The sequence below is a fragment of the Callospermophilus lateralis genome, chromosome 2, assembly GCF_048772815.1.
Source record: "Callospermophilus lateralis isolate mCalLat2 chromosome 2, mCalLat2.hap1, whole genome shotgun sequence".
Taxonomy (NCBI): Eukaryota; Metazoa; Chordata; class Mammalia; order Rodentia; family Sciuridae; genus Callospermophilus; species Callospermophilus lateralis.
The window spans coordinates 8,702,297-8,719,571 of record NC_135306.1 but is presented as its reverse complement, the minus strand read 5'-3'; the positions used below and the strand labels follow the sequence as shown (position 1 = coordinate 8,719,571).

At 47.2% G+C, this 17,275-nt stretch overlaps 1 protein-coding gene across 2 annotated transcripts in view; it reads left to right on the top strand.

The window, feature by feature from the left end:
- The first annotated feature begins 4,371 nt into the window (after positions 1–4,371).
- Mvb12b (multivesicular body subunit 12B) overlaps positions 4,372–17,275 on the top strand; it is a 166,557-nt gene continuing 153,653 nt past the window's right edge. For both annotated transcript variants that reach the window (XR_013155328.1, XM_077108808.1), the window contains exons 1-2: positions 4,372–4,502; positions 16,650–16,772. Coding sequence is in view for 1 of the 2 variants with exons in the window: in XM_077108808.1 (XP_076964923.1) it covers positions 4,419–4,502; positions 16,650–16,772 (207 nt within the window). In the remaining variant the exon portion in view is untranslated. The remainder of the gene's footprint in view (positions 4,503–16,649; positions 16,773–17,275) is intronic.

The following is a 17,275-nucleotide window of genomic DNA, read 5'->3' as shown; positions in this document are numbered from 1 at the left end:
AAAAGTCCCCCAATGAGCAGCTCCCTAGTCTGAAAGGGCGGGGAAACAACCCAATGAGCATCAACGCAGAGGAGCCAATCAGTTGGCAGCTAGAAGTTTGCTGGGGCAGCTGTAAGCCAATCATCAGCTGGCAGCTGGAAGTTTGCTGGGGCCCCTTCGGCTATGGCTCTCAACAATCCAGCATCATCTTAATGCCTTGCCTCTCAACCATTACTTCTGGCAAAATGCCAAGTGTCATCCCGACTTGGCTGTGGCCCTCAACATAAAATAAAGGTATTGTGTCTATCTACAACTAGAACAAGTTAGTGTAAATATTTGCAAGTATTTTTGCATTATAAATTAGCACACATACATATGCAATAGATGGGTTCATATAATAAATGCATTCTATTCTATAATCTGCTTTTTATTTAACAAGATACCATGGCATATTTCTATGTTAGTATGCCTTTTTTTTTTTTTAATGACTCAAGTCTTCTATTACTAGACATTAAGGTATGTCCAATATTTTCTCATAGTAAGCAATGTTGAAATAATTATTTTTGAACATACATACATCTGTGTGCACATATTAAATGCATATCTTTAATGTTGCACATTGTTAAACGTTGACCCCTCTATGAGAATGTTGATTGAGGGGAATGGAGAATGTTGAGTGTGTGGCATAAATATGCTTGATGAACCAAACAGATATGTCCCCTGCCTGGGGTGGAGCTTTGGGTCTGGTGGAAAGACTCACAGTTGAAGAGGTAAATGATGGATAGTTGCAAATGGTGATCAGTGATAAGCAGGAAGTACATAAATGCAGTGTGGAAACAACAGGGACCTATTTAGATAAGCAACCAGGGAAGGCCTCCGAGGAGTGATATTCAAACTGAGAGTTTAAAGATGAGGAGTCCAGGCCTTGTAAAGACTAAGTGCATAGGCAAACCTCCCAGGGAAGAAAGAGCTTTGATACTTAACAAGCTAAAAGGAAAGGATGGGGCAGGATGGGTCCAGATAGCACCAGGCCCTGTGGGGCATGCTGGAGCATTCAAGTTTCATTTTATTTCATACGAAAGCAACAAATAAGGGTATCCAGGAATGTATAAGTTTGTATATCTTATTCGTATTGGAATATACAAACCGATCAATGTATAAAGAGAAAACATTTATAAATGGAAATTAACATGGGATGAAAGTGCATATTTCTACATTTGTTGTCCATAATTTTATTTATTGAAGTTTCTCTTTATATTTTAATATCTGTTAGAGAAATAATCCCTCATTTTTTCTATTTCAACATTTTTGGGTATTTCCCCATGTTTACTTATCAAACAAGCTTTAAAGTAATTTTTCCATGTTTTAGCTCACTCTTCACCCCCAAATCACATTGATCCTTTGATATGGATTTATAAATTTATAAATTGATTTGGGCATATATGATTTTTTAAAATGTTGAGACGTTCTATTCAAGGATTTGTTATATTTTTCCACTTAAAAACATTTTATTTTTATGCCCTTCAATAAGACTTTATAGTTTTCTAATGTACCTTACTATTTCTTGTTAAGCATATGTTTAACACATGACTTGGAATATTTATTGTTAATGTGAATATATTTTTTTGCATCACACTTCCTAAATGGCAATCCCTAGTCTTTAGTGTCATACATGGGGGAATCCTACAAGTAATGCCTCCCTCCCTTCTGAGTTTAGAACAAACTGAAGCATAGATAGAAGAGAGGATAGGACATAAAAATATTACCTGTATTACTGATAAGTATGATTAAAAGGTGTAGCTTTTGATCTGTAGCTAAGTAGGTTTAGCATATTCCTCCTTGAAGTAGATAGAGTTAGTCTTATAGTTGCAGGAATTACAGGACAATAATATCTCTCTTTCTCAGAAACAGGTTCAATTACTGAATAGTGAAAGCACAAAAAAATATTTGCTTTCTGCAGTCAGCCAAATCCAGATTCACAAAGGGAACTCAGAATCCTCTGTTCTCCAATTCCTTCTCCTAAACTCATTAATCACTTCTTCTAAACTCACTCATCCTCCCAGGTGGGAAGGGCAGGAGTCAAATGCTAATGTAAGTTCCTCTATTTGGAAAAGAAAACTTCTCCCTTAACATTTAGAAAAGACATTGATTTTGCTGTTATTCTTATCTAAGTCTGTAATATTTTTAGTTGGATTCTCTTGATTTTTATTCTTAGAGAAACACTTAAATCATGAGCAAATAATGAAAGTGTTCTCTTCCTTCCCAGTATTCATATCTATTATTTATTTTTCTTATCTTATTGCATTGGCTTTAGGTTGTAACAATTATAGCAGGCATCCTTATTTTGTTTCTGATTCAACTGAGAATACTTTTCTTTTAATATTTATTTAATATTTATTTTTTATTTTATTTGTTGTTTTATGTGGTGCTGAGGATTGAACCCAGGGCTTCAAATGTGCTAGGTGAACATTTCTCTGCTGAGCCACTAGCCCAGCCCTCAACTGAGAATACTTTTATTATTTCACCATTATACTTGTTTTCCATCATACTTTCTAAATCACTGGTATTTAGTGTTGTTACTGGCTTCTGATACAAAACTTTGTCATAAGAAGTTTAAATTTTCCTCCTAGTTTACTATTTTTAAAAATTTATAAGTCATTGATGTTGAGACTTAACAAATACTTTTAAAGTATCTATTCTGTTGGTAGTAATTCATGACTTATTTACTTTTAACAAGACAATATATTCACAGATTCCTTAATATTGAATTTAATCTTTCCACTTCCGGAATATATATGGATTGATCATGGTGGATTTTGACTTGTTTTTCAAGTCAACTGAATTCAAATTGATAAAATTTTATTTAAACACGTTACAACTATTATATGCCTAAGTGTGTCGATTCACATATTAGAGACTAATCAATGAGCTTTGGAATGGTGGTTCTGGCCCAGATGAATTGGGAAAATGCCAGGTTAAACAAATCAAACAGGGTTCTTTACTCCTAGACTTCACTGAGACCTCAATATACTAACACTGTGATTCTCTAAAAGGTAAACTACAAGTGTGCAGTACCTTTTTAAGTTATTAGACTACAGAAGCCCCTTTTCAATAAGCACACATTAAATTCTCCAGGGAGTATTTTTCTAAACTTATCAGCAGTTCTCCTTTTTGGTATTATCCTTATTGAATTTTAGTATGAGGTTTATGCTAAACCTGGAAAATGAAAAAAAAAAATTGTCTTTTTTCATTCTCCCCCCCCCCCTCCTCCCCGGGTTAACAGTTTAAATAACACAAGGGTGGTCTGTCCCTTGATGGTGTGATAGAACTTGCTATAAAACCATGTGAGCCAGTGGCATTTCTGAGTGATACAGATGCTTGGAATGTGTGCACTTGAGTGGCTTCCCCACAGGATGTTTTCCTAGACAGCCAATTCTGCTTGGCATCCTTCTCTTTAGGATCAAGCTATTTTGGAAAAGCCTAGAATGTGTGAAAATGAGACTAAATGCATTAGCAAATTGATGCTGATCACTCCTGCATGGTCCTCTGCTCCAAATGAGCCAGCTTCCTGGCCAGCACCCTTTGAAATGACACACCCCTCTGCCTGGGGCTGCTGGCGGGGGCTTTGTAGGCATATTTGGTTAAGCAGGGAAAGGTCTGGTCTGGTTTTCCTTCCAGCCGCTCTAGCTGAGGGTTCAGCTCTGGAGCCCCCCTCCTCAGCCAGCTCTATTCCGTCCTCTGGCTTGTACCTTTCTCCAAGTACTGCAGGGGCAGGACTCCTGCTTAAACCTCTTGCTCTAGAGCTTCCTTGAGGCCGGCCTCCCAAACCTAGCTCTCGGCCCGTGTGGGTAAATCATTTCCCAAAACCAGGGAGGCCGAGAGCCGCTGGGAGATCGGGGTCAAGGAGGCCAGGCTGAGCCCGCGTTAGGGCAGCGGGGCGGTGGGAAGAGCCCAGGGGCTGCCCGGGGTCAGTGAGGCCTGGAAGGGCTGGTGGGCGGGTGTCCCTCCCTGAAGAGGCCACTCGGCCCCGGGGCTGCTTGGAACCCGCGGCCGAGCAGGACGGCTCCAGGGGCGGCGAGGCCTAGGCGAGCCCAGCCGGGCGAGGCCCCGAGAGGCGCGGCGTGGGGCGAGCAGCCGACGCCCGAGGCGGCGGGGCCCGAGCTCCGGGGCGCCCAGGAGGCCCGCGGTGGGCGGCGGCGGCGCGGGCTCCGGACGCCTGGGCTCCGCTCTCCCGCCCGCCCGAGCCAGCCGCGGGCGCCCAGCGCCTCCCCCGGAGCCCGGCCCGCCGCCGCGGCCCGCGGAGAGAGCCGCCGCCGCCGCCGCCAGGCCGCGCCCCGCCCCTGCCGCCGCCGCGCCCCCGGTGAGGCTCGCGCTCGAGCTGCGGCGCCGGCTGCCGCCGCCTGGGCCCCGGGCCCGGCCCCTCCCGCGCCGCCCGGGCGATGAGAAGCTGCTTCTGCGTGAGACGGAGCCGGGACCCGCCGCCGCCGCAGCCGCCGCCGCCGCCGCCGCCCCAACGGGGAACAGTTAAGTGAGGCCGGACGGGCGCCGCGGAGGCTCTGCCCGGCCGGCTCTGCCTGCCCCGGGGCGGGCGGGCGGGCCGCGGGCCCAGGGGCGGGCGGGCGGGAGGAGCCGGGCCGCGCCGAGGCCTGCGGGCTCCGTGCCCGGCCCGCCGCGGGGACAGACCGGGCGGCCTCTGCCGGGCCCAGCGCGCGCCGCGGCTTCGCGTCCCCGGCCCGGCCTCGCGGCGGGAGGCGGGAGGGAGCTGGGGGACCGGGTGGAAGCAGCATCCCCGGGCCCGGCGCAGGTGAGGGGCCCACCTGGCATGGGCTGGGCACAATCGCTTGACCCGCCAGGCCCGGGGTCCGGCTCTCTGCGGTCACGTGGGTGCAGATCAGGAGTGCACCTGACCCTTAGGCATATTCTGGGGCGTTGGCCTGTGTGACCTGGGCGCAGCAGAGAACATTCACACCTAGGGCACCTGTGTGCAAGGTGAGATGTCCCGCTGGGGCGCTCCAGACCCAGAGCACCCATCCAGGAAGGGCATGCTGATGAGCACCCTGCAGTCGCTCCAGTGCAAGTGAGGCACCAGGGCCAGGGGCTGGGACATAGGACCAGGGAACATCAGAACCTAAGAGACAGGCATGGAGAACAAGGTAGACCCAGGATCATCTTTGTCCTCTTTGTTACCAGCACACAACTGTTCCTAAATCATCAGCCTTTCTCTCCACTAAAGATGCAGCTTCTATCCCCTGTCCTCCAACAGCAGGGCATAGAGGAAGACCACAGGAAAGCATAAAGCAAATGGCTGTTGCCCCTTCTTCTTCTCCCTGCCCCCACCCAAGAACCAGAGGCCCCTGGATTTCAGCCACAAAAGCAGACAGCAGGCCAGCTCCTCTTTAGGGGCCTTTGTCTCTGGTGGTTCCTTCTCAGTATAATCTCATTGTACATTTCTCGACAGCTGGCTGGATCTCATCTCATTTTAACAGGGCTAGCAAATCTTATCAGCTGCACCAGAAAAGCCTTAGAAAAGTTAGAAGATAAGCTCTGCATAGGTCCAGACTAACTGAAAAATCTTAGTGTACTCGAAAGGTTAGTTACAAGAGCTGGTGACACCTTTCTTGCTGGAAATCTTGTGGGGTGCTTTGAGGAATTGTGCCATACTCAGAATATCTAAGTGGAGCCTCTGAGAAATGGGGCTTCTGCAGGGACCTGGGCAATACCCACCTAGAGCAGTTGATGTGGCAGTGATGTCCCTTAGAACCTAAAATCATGTAATCTATATTTTTTTTGTTCTTTTCCTTTTTGCTTTTAGGTCTCTGATGTAGGCTAAAGGCATTTTCCATACCCTGCCTGTGTACTGCTGGTGGGCCTTCTCCACTTCTAGAATATTGCATCATGGTTAAATGCAAGGGCTTTAGAATTAGACCTGTGTGTCATTGAGCAAATTAATAAGCCTTTCTGAGTCTAGTTTCCTCATCTGCAGAGTGAGGCTAATGTCTGTGTTTTATTTTTATAGGATCATGGTGAGTTATAAAGTATTGCAAGAAAAATTTAGCTCAGTACCTATCATGTGACAAGCAATCAATAGAAGTTGGCAGTTATTATTAAGTGTTTGTTAATGGACTGATCCAAAGAGAAGCTCATTTATTTATTTATTTTTAGAGTGTGTTTTGTTTGTGCGCTCCAGACCCAGAGCACCCATCCAGAGGGCGGATTATTTCATTCTTATCATTAGGAGTTAATGGTATTGTAGAGTGAACACTGGGTTTGGGTTTGTTTCAGACTATCTCTGGGACCCTAGGTGACCCTAGGGAAGTCATGGAACTTTTCTGAATTTCTATTTTCTTAACTGTAAATATGACTTACAAATAAAATCTACCCCTAAGGGAAGATTTGAATGAGCTAATGGATGTGACTGCACTTGGCCCTTTCAGAGGTAGGGGTCCTCATGAAATTTAAATAGTATCCAGCAGTAGGTTCCGGTTCTATGGGTCTAATACTCAAATAATTTATTGGCAATGACTGGACTATCAGCAAAAGAATTCAGGAATGTTGTGGCTTTGTATGTGTTACAAAACTCGGCCATGTGAACTCTCAGGGCCTTGGAAGAGGTAAGGGAGTTCTGTGGCCTCTCTGCTTCGGAACCCTAGGGGCCCTGGCTGCAGGAGGCTGGAAGTGCTCTTTGCTTCATGCCCAAAGAGCGACATCCTCACCGCACTGCAAAGTAATGGTGGTGTTGGAGTGGAGCTTGGGAGGTGCCATTACGAAGATAACAAATGACTTCATGGCTGGGATGTCTTCAGGCTGAGGGCACTGGTTGGTGGCCATGGCTGAATGAGCAGAGCCTCCTTTGCCAGTCAGGCAGTGAGGGGTTCCTTGAAAGAGCTGCTCCTCCCAGGCTCTTCTCCCTCTCCCAGGCCCTCCTGGCCAGTGAATCCCTGGCCTCAGGGCTCTCCTTGGCCTTCTGCTCCCAGGGCCACTGTTGGGAGTTGTGATTTCCCTGTGTTGTGTGCACCGCTTGCAGTGGCCTTGCCTGAGTCAGATCTCTCTCCAGCTGCCTGGGAAGCAAGGCCACTGCGGGGTGTGTGTGACATTACCTCCCTTGTTGGGGACATCCTGTGGACATGTGTTTGGTTTATTTGACATGCTTCTGGCAAGATGTGGAGCTCGTCCAGGCAGAAATGTGAGAGCCCTGTGGGCTTGGAGCCCAGGCCGCACACAGGGGCTTTACAGCTCCAGCTTCCCCAGGACGGGAGAGCCACCTCCTTGCTGTGGCTGGAACCTGCCTGAGGTTGTTCTCTTGCCCTTTGTACATGGGGATATACATCCACATGCACACACTTGCTTAAAACATGGATGTTGAGCAGTAGCGCAGAGTCTTCAAAAGATCACCCTTATCCTTCAGAAGAAAGTCATAAATGAGTTCTTAATGAGCTAAGTCACCTGGGTGTTTATGACAATGCTGATTCCCTGGTTTCAGACCTAGACTCTTGATTTAGATTCTCTGGAGAAGGAGCCCTAGAACATGCAAGTTTAACAGACTGTACTTATATTTGTAGGCTGTACTTATATTTGCTGAAATTTGAAAACCACAGTTCTGGATACTTTCTAAAAAATTGTTAAATGCACATGCCATAAAATCTGGCATCTTAGCAATATTTAAATGAATGGATCAGTGGCAGTAAGTACATTTCACACTGTTGAACAGCCAGTCTCTAGAACTTTTTCATTTTGCAAAACTGAAGCTCTGTACCCCCTAAAACTTCCCATTTCCCTTCCCCTTGGCTCTTGGCAGCCACCCTTCTGCTGTGACCCTCTGAGTTTCTGACTCTGTGCCTTCCTGAACAGGCAGGACCATATAGGATTTCACTTTTTGTGACTGGCTTGTTTCACTTAGCAAAATATTCTATACCGTAGCTTGGGTCAGATTTTTTCCTTCCTTTCAGAGGCTGACTAATATTCTGTTGAATGTGTCTACCAGGCTTTGTCCCTCCACCCCTCCACAGGTGGGCGCTCGAGTTGCTTCCATGTTTTGGCTATGAACACAGGTGTTCCAGTATTGCGTTGAGACCCCATTTTCAATTCTATTATATGGAAATTTTATTTTTTATTTTTTTGGGGAACTAGCACACTGTTTTCCATAAAATGATGGCTGCCCTTTTTGTTTGTCAACAAGCTTCCCCATTTTTTCCACGGCTTTGCCAGTAGTTTCTTGGTGCTTTGTTTCATATTTTGGTAGTGGCTGTCCTGATGGGTGTGAGGTGAGAGCCTGTGGTTTTGCTCCTAACTTGCATTTCCATAATGACTAGAGGTGTTGAATGTCTTTTCATATGCTAACTGGCCATTTGTATATCATTTGGGGGGAAATGTTTGTTCAAGTCCTTTGCCCATTTTAATTGGCTCATTTACTTATACATAATAGTGGGATTCATTGTAATATCCATGTATGCATGTCACATAATGTGGCCCATTTCCTTGCCCAGTACTTCCCCTTTCACTTCTCTCCTGCTTCTCTCCAATCCTCTATTCTACTGACTTCCCTTCTGTTGGCAGGAAAAGCCTCTTTTCTCCCCTTTCTTTCTAGCATCCATAGATGAGAGAAAGTCATGACTTTAATTCTTTTGGATAAATACTCTAGCTGGGATGTATGCTAGAGCCATTCCTTGCCTTTTGAGGAACCCAGAATACTTGACTTTCTGTTATTTCATTCCAGTTTCATCTATTTCCTGCAAATGATGACCTAAATTCTTTATGGCTGCATAAAACTCCAGTGTGCATATACATCACATTTTCTGCGTCCCTTCATCTGTTGATGGGCATCTAAGCTGATTTCAGAGCCTGGCTATTGCAAATTGTGCTGTTATAAACACAGATATGCGTGCGTTGTGGAAGTATGCTGACTTTAATTCTTCTGGGTAAACACTGAGGAGCGGGATAGCTGGGTCATATGGTGGTTCCATGCCTGGTCTTTTGAGGAACCTCCATACTGATCTCCATAGTAGTTGTACTAATTTACCACTGTAAATTGTATAAGTAAGTGTATACAGTGTATAAGTGTTCCTATATGTCCTGCACACTTGCCAGCATTTATTATTATTTATATTCTTGATAGCTTCCATTCTTAGCTGGACTGAGATAAAATCTTAGTACTGTAGTTCTTTTTTTTTTTTTTGTACTGGGTATTGAATACAGGGGTGCTTAACCACTGAACTACATCCCTGGCCCTTTTTATTTTTATTTTTATTTTTTTGAGACAGGGTCTCGCTAAGTTGCTTAGGTCCTTGCTAAGTTGCTGAGGCTGGCTCTGAACTTCAGATCCTCCTGCCTCAGCCTCCGGAACCTCTAGAATTATAGTCATGTGCTACTGTGCCTAGCTGGTGTAGTTTTGATTTGCATTTCCTTGATTAATAAGGATATTGAACAAAATTTTCACATATTTATTGGCCATTTGTATTCCTTCTTTTGAGAAATGTCTTTTTAGTTCATTTGCCCAATTATTAAATGAGTTATTTGTTTATTTAGTGTTACATTTTTTGAGTTCTTTATATGTTCTGGATATTAATCCTCTGTCAGAAGAGTAGCCAGCAAAGATTTTCTCCCATTCTGTAGCTTCTCTCCACACTTCTAATTGTATCCTTTGCTTTGCAGAAGAATTTAATTTGATGTCATTTCACTGATTAACTCTGGGTTTTATTTCTAGAACTTTAGGAATCCCATTGAGAAAGTCTATGCCTGTACCCATGTTTTCTTCTAACAATCATTTGCCCAATTTTTAGTTAGTTTGATTTTATTGTTGAGCTGTAGGAGTTCTTCATGGACCTGGATAGTAATCTCTCACGAGATATAAGATTTGCCAGTGCTTTTTCTGATTCCTTGGGTTGTCTTTTTACTCTATTGATTGTGTCCTTTGATGCGAATTCTAGATGATTTCTAAACATTGTAACCCTGTTGAGAACACTTTGTCTATTATTCTATTATTTTTTTAGGGGGTGACCAACTCCAGCCCAGTTTGGTTGATGTGCCAAGGGTTATACAGGAGTAGGTGTCAGCTAGGATTGGAGCTGGGTCCATCTAACTGCAAAGCCTGCCCCCCTCCTCCCCTCAGCTCTGCCTGCTATTCTGCCTGCTATGTTAATAGCAGACAGAGGAGGCCTCTGGGTCAGAAGGAAGTGGCCTTGGAGGGAGCGGTGTTGAGCTGGAAGGCCTGGGACTCTCTTCCTTCAGACCATTGGGGCACCTATAGGTCTGCATCATTGCTCAGCTCTTAGAAATGGCAAAGGGGGGCAGATAGGTTGTGAATTTTATTTATTTTTATTTTTATTTTTTTTTTCTTTCAGTGTTTCAGCACCTGGCTGGCTGGGCAGTTGGTAAAAGTCTGTGGAGGTGGGAACCTGGCCCAGATTCTGAATGGTGGGGTGGGTGTCTATAGGAGAGCAGTTGTGCCTTCTTAGCTGACCTAAGATGGGAGGGAAAGACTGGGGGACTCATTTTGAGACTTTGTTCCATGAAAGGTCACCTTCAGGTTGGTTCTATTCATTCATCATTCATTAAACACTTAGAAAGTGCCTACTCTTAGGTGCTTACATTTTGGACTATGGACCAGCTGTTTCAGTGTCAGCTGGGAGCTTGTTAGAAATGCAGCCTCTTAGGCCCCCAGACCTGCTGTCAGTGTCTCTGGGGTGGGGCTTAGGAGTGTCTGTCTTAACAGCCTCTCCAGAGGACTCTCACGTGTGCTACAGTCTCATGACTCCTACTCCTGAGTGCAGTCTTGTCCCCCTCCATCCCTGCTCTCCCTAGACATCTGTGGACTGCTGTGTGCCAGGGAATGTGGTGGGTGCATGGAGGTCAGCTGCATTTGGAGGTGTGGGTGGGACATGCAGATGAAGAGAGCCAGCCCATTTGCCTAGAATTGAATTGACATCATGGAACTTTTACTCTGCAGACACTGGCCATCAGGACAGGGGTGTGACTTATCTTACAGTACTGAATACATCAGGAGCCATTGCCCTTGGGGCCTCCTAGGATGGTTTCATTTGTAGGGCATCTGTTTCTGTTGGGGTCCTCCTTTTTCCTGCTATCCAGGGGACAGTGTGGTATCACCAGGTCAGACCTGGACTATCTCATTTGCAGTGATCTTGAGCAAGTCAGAGTAGGGATACACATGCTCTACAGGATGGCGCACCCTCCAGCCCTGTTCCCTTGCTTTGGTCAAGTTGGGCTTGTATAGGGCAGGGCTTGGGCCAGGGCAGTGCTGTCGAACTTAATCCTGGATTTACTTTTCAAGAGGGAATTCTGGGATCTAGAGTTGCACTATATGGACCGATGCAGCCTAAGCCCGGGACCTGCCTCACATAGTTTATGGACTGTAATCATAAGATGGTTAATATAAATCCAAACATTGGTCAGATTCAACTGATGTGTTTAGGTACCAGATTCTTCTATTAGAAGAAACAGAACAAATATTGCTGGGATGGGAGGAAGTGCTCATGATTGTTAGTTTCTTAGCTGGAAAATTCTTTGTGATCTAGGAGAGCCTAAAATTATATTTACTTCAGTTCCCCAATGTCCCAGCAGCCCATGGCCTGAAGCCACCTGAGAACCAGAAAGCATGTGTGAAGGATTTGACTTCTGGCTGGTCATGAGGTCATCTGCCCAGGTCAGAGTGCAGGCAGTGCTGCAGGCGCCTGCTCTCAGTCCGCAGCCTCCTGAGGAAGTGGGTCTTTGCACCATTGCCTCAAGGAGGTGGCCTGGTTGTGTGTGAGTGTGTGGCAGTGCATGTTGGTGAAGCCTGGCCACTGGTTCCTTCCTTTGAGGCTATGCCATGTCCTCTTGACCCTTCTTGCAAATCTGTCAGGAGAAAGGTGCTAGTACTCTTAAGGCACCAAAGGGGACGAGGACGAGGATTCCTGCAGACCATTGCTGCAGCTGGGAAACGGGCCGAGAACCTCCCCAGGACACTGGCTGTGGCAGCAGTGTTTGCTGGGACAGCCCAGGCCTGGTGGGAACCCTGCTCTGTGTCCTTCCCCAGGGTGAGTTAAGTTTTCATTCCCTTACCTCCCCAGCCCCGCAGGGGATGGCAGTTAAAGTCTTTGGTGCCCTTGACTTTGGATTTCAAGCAAGCTGATCACAAGTTCATCCTTCTGTAGGGACTTAATTAACCCACTGGTTTTGTCATTTCAATTACAGTAGCCCGATTTGACCTACCCCCTAATACTTTGAAATCACTCTCCTCAAAAGTTGTGCGGTCATGCCTTTGGCCCTGGCGGGCTGCTGGCCCTGCTTCTGAGCCAGCCTCCCTTGCGCGGCAGGGAGGCCTGATGCCTCCTTTGAAGGCAGCACCCCTGCCCCCTGCAGTCATTGCCCCCCGAAAGCACTTTAAACTCAACCCACACCCCGCTGCTGGGAGGGCCTCGGTGGAGAGAGGGCTGCGTGTTGTTAGTTGGGTTTGGATTTCAGTACTGGAGTTGATAGAATGAGATAAACCCAGGCTCACTAGGGCCGTGGAAATTAAACAGAGATGATATCAAAGTTCCCCTGAGTTTTCAGCTGTGATACAGTAGCTTAGTTTTCTCCCAGACTGGGGCCGGGAGGCAGGCCTTTGATTCCGAAACAATGTTCAGCATCAGTGAAGCCCTGCTGCTGACTTTTAGGGATTAAGCACACTGTTGTGGTAATTCTTTGATCAGCTACAAGGGAGCAGTGTGCCGGCTGTGTGAAGGGGCTTCATAGTTAAAGTTCATTTCTCTGTGAACCTGAGATGACAGCATTGGTGAGGTGCCGCAATGCTGGCATGAGGGCCTCCCAGCGCTGTTGGAAGCAGGGCAAGCAAGAGCGGGCAGCAGGTTCCTCCCGGCCCTCGTAGGGTATGCATCAAACATGGTGTGCCGGGCAAAGTGCAATGGATCAGATGAACCCTCCTCATCTTGCCCAGTCCGTGCCACACCTATGCGCACATGATCAGGGACACACCCGCTCATGCCTTGGGGTAGAACCTCTTGATCAGACACAGAACAGCTGCCTGGAGCTAAGCTTTGCAGCCCCCAGCTTGCAAATGACCTTGTAGAGGCTGTATGCTTACTCAGGGTAGAAGGTGGATGGGGATTGAGACCAGATGACCCCTAGGCTAAATTAGGACAACTCAAGGTCAGTGTCACTATGATCTGGAGCAGACAGAGCAGATGGGACCCTCAGTGCCCCACCTTCCTTCTTTCCTTGGCCTTTGTTGAGAACTGACTTGGATTCAGACCTGCTTAACACTGAAGTTCTACTGTCTTGCTGTTCAAAACACTGGGTCCACTTTTGCTTTCCCTGTAGAGACCTCCTTGCACCACAGCTGGATGGCAAGGTTTCCCAGTGGGCTCCCCTACTCCTGGTTGGCCCCGCAGCTTGTGGCTGGTAATGGAGCCCCTGTGTGCTGTCGATCCTGCATGTACCAGGCCGTTCATCAACCTGTTCCCTCCTGTGCTGTGCTCGGATCTCCCTCATTAGGCCTGAATTTACCTCCATCCTACACAAACATGGCCTTAGCTCATTTTTATTGTTGTAAATTATTTATGAGGGGAATGTTGAATCTTGAAACTGAGGTGTGAGGAAAATTAATCCCTTGTTACTTTTATCTTTCTGTACTTTTCTCCCCCTTACTTGACTTATTGAGCTATGGCCAGAGAAAGAAGAGCTTTGGCATTTTAAAATATAATTAGTGTTGAAACTGCTTTTCCAATTGGGCGGGTCGCTGCTCTCTGCGCACAGTGCAATGGAAAGCAGGCCAGACTAGGGAGGCCATGTCTCTGCAGCCACCATCCCTGCAGTGTCTGAGAACTCAGGATGCTTCCTCTCCTGTAAAATAGGGAGATAACACCCCCCCGGTCACATCCCAGGTGTGATGTGAGCATCAACTGAAAAGGAGCCTGAGAAAGTTTTTTGAGGTTTGCAAAGTGCTGTACAAACAAAGCAGAGGTATGTCTGCGTGTTTTGTGCAGTCTTGGTGTCACTGGATGAGGAGCTGCTGCAAGTAGGCCTAAGGATTTGGTGTTTTCTCCAGTATCGCATCCTGCCAGGCAGGTTAAAATTGGTCTTAAACACCCAGGCTCCCGTGTCCCCCACCCCTCAGATTCCATGTGCAGGCTCACATCCACCCTTCTTCTTCCCCTGGCTGCAGCCTGGCCTGCGACCCTGAGCTGCAGAGGATGCACGGTGCCCTCCCTTCTGGCTGGAGGCTCAGCAGCTTGGGCAGCGTGGAGTGCTAGTTAATAAATGGCCTTTTGTTAGGAAGGTCAATTGAAGTGACGGTGGAGACGCTGTTAAAAGTAATTTGCAGTCAGAAAATATGTAATTCAGGGCAAGCTGCTTTGAGCGATGGCCTCTGCCATGGATATCTTGCGCATTTCTCATTAAAAGCCTCCTTGGCTGTGGTGGGGCTTCCTGCACCGGCGAGTGGGCCGCAGCCCCGCACCCAGGGCGGCCATTTGTCTCTGTTGCACAAAGGCTGCCTTGATCCCCAGGGCACCGCAACTGGGGGGAAGGGGAGAAGGGCGGGGGCGTGCGGCAGGGCCCTGCAGGCTGGCCAGGCCAGGGCTGCGCGGACGCCCAGGCTCCTTTGTCCGCCCCAGCTGGAGGCCGCCTGCAGCCATCTTGGAGGCTGCTGGGCCGCCCGGTGCATCCTGGGAGACCACCTCCTGCGGTTGGCAGCGGCCGCGGTTGACAGGGGCGAGCGGGCGGGCGAATCCCAGGCCTCTGATGTATGCTCACCCGGTCCCCCACCCGCACACCCCTTTTCTTTCATCTTCCCTCGCTCTGATAGTAGAGGCAGTAGTGTCTTAACAAACAAGTACCCGCATGCTCTTTATCAATCCTCAGTGCGGTAGTGAGCACTGGCAGAATTCGTCCATTCTGTTAATGAGTCGTTGCTTTTGCAAAGCACTTTTGGTAACCGACAGCAGGTACCAGTATCTTGTACGCTGCAGCAAAGTCGTTTTCGCGTTCCCAATAAGACACGATTTTTTGAGTGCAGACTATTTGATCAGTGCTTGTTTTGAATCAGGCAGCTACAGATATTTAACTCAAAATCTGTATTGGGGGCCTGCATGCATAGCCACTCAATAAATATTTATTTAATGCCTACTGGATACAGGAAGCACTAACCTTCGTGCTTTATGCAGATAAACCTGCCTGGTTAATGAAATTTGAAAATAGGAAATGATGCAGTATGGTTTCTACCTCTGCCCTAGACTTGGGCAAGTTTATCAATGCATTGGCAAGTCCGTTTCTGTAGCTTTCTGTGGGTTCCACCGGTTGCATGTGTGACTTGCATGCAGCATTTTGACTGTTCCTAATTAGCAGCCTGTAGTCATTTCTAGTGGTCCCCTGTTCTTTCTGATTTTCTTTTCCCTGCTGCTGTACTGGGGGTGCAATCCAGGTTTTCGTGTATGCGAGGCAAGCACTCTACCATTGAGCCAACATCCTTCAACCCTGCCTTTTCTGATTCCAGGCTAAGAATGTTCCTCCTACCTGCCTAGTTAGGCAGGGTGTTTGGTTTTCTTTTGAAGTAGTAACTGGCCTTAAGAGAACTGGCAGAACTATAGTCAGTGGAGTTTAATTGTTACAGAAGGAGGTGGAATTTAACTTGCTCTTTTCACTGCTGCTTCTTTAAAAGTACTTAAGTTCATTTACATAAGGTGTTGCCTTCTTTATTTGCTTTCTGGTGCACTGGCCACTTGGACTGAGTACAGCGCTGTCCACGCTACACCTGTCTCCTCTGGCCCTGTCAAGAGGCAGTCTGCAGCAGCAGAATAATTCCATTTCCCCTCCCTTTCACCAGCAAGAATTAGGGTCATTGTCAGTGTTTAGTTTTGAGTAAGTGCCCACGTGACCTGGGGTTAAACACAACAAAGGGATCTAGGGGTGGTGCTGCCTTTGTTTCTGGCCAGTCACTCTGGGTCTGTTGCCCCAATTCTGCCAGTCTCATCTGCTTTTTTATTAAGTGCCCACTCCATGTCAGGGACCTCTCCAAGCCCTTCTTTTACTTCGATGCTCTTAGTTCTTGCACCAATTCTCAGAGTGTAAGTATCACGACTCCATTTTATAGTAGAGAAAAATTGAGGCTCCAGGAGGTTTGGCTTCTTGCTCTAGGTCACCAGTTACAATGTGATAGAGCCTGAACTCAATGCTCTGCCTTTGCCCAGTGCCCAGAGCACTTCTCTGTATTTGCAAAGCTGCTTGCATGTTTGCAGAGCTCAGCCTTGGCATGGCACGGTGGAGGCAATGCGCTTGGAAGCCTACACCTCCAGAAGGAGTGAGCAGAAGGGAGAGAAACAGAGGCTGTCGTTAGACATAGCCACGTCTGAGCGATCCTCAGTGGAGCTGCTGGTATCTGTTACAAAATCAGACAGCTGGACGGTGGAGTTAAGAATGATGTGCTTTTGGGTTTGAGTCGAAATTTCCTCCTGGGAGCAGGCAGGGACAAGCCCTCAGTTTTCAAAGCTCACTTGAGGAGAGCAGAGGCCAGAGGTGATTGAATTCTTGGTCTGAGTGAAGGGTCAGCCAGCTCAGGTGTGTGGCGTGTGGCTGGGGACAATTGCCGTGTATTATGGTTCTGGTTGCTGAGACTTTGTATTGTTTGTCTTAAACACTAAGTTTGAATTCTGTGCTTTCTTTTTCTTTTTCTGAACCAGGACCAATCCACCATGCCTGAAGTCAAAGACCTTTCGGAAGCCTTGCCAGAGACGTCCATGGACCCCATCACGGGAGTCGGGGTGGTGGCTTCCCGGAACCGAGCCCCAGCAGGCTATGATGTAGTGAGTCAAGACACTAGTTTGTACACTTTGCTCACTGATTCAGCAAATATTTACCTCCTGTGTCCGAGATCTTCTGACCCTGTGTGTAAGATGTGCTTCTTCCCTCTAGGAACTTTAATCAGAGGTGGGAGACCAGTGCCAGTGGGAGGGCTCTGGGAATGTGCTGGTTTGGGAGTCAGAAGACGGAGCCAGTCAGGGCTGTATCCTGGCTTTGGCTGTGGCTGAGTCATTTGACTTCAGTGACGGTCATTTTCACCTTCTGAAAAATTAAGGGGTTGGGCTCACTGATTTCCAAAGTCACTTCTAGTTGTGACATTTCATGACAAGGATCCAAAGCTCTGTGAAAGACCCTGGTGGTTGTCATACATGTATAAATGCTACAAACATGTTGTCATACGCAGAATGGCTCTTTGCAGTTCACAGAAATGTCCTATCTGTGAATTCTTTTAGCTCTCTGAGTCCCTGGAAGTCTGGGAGAACACACAGTTTTGTCTCTGCCTTGT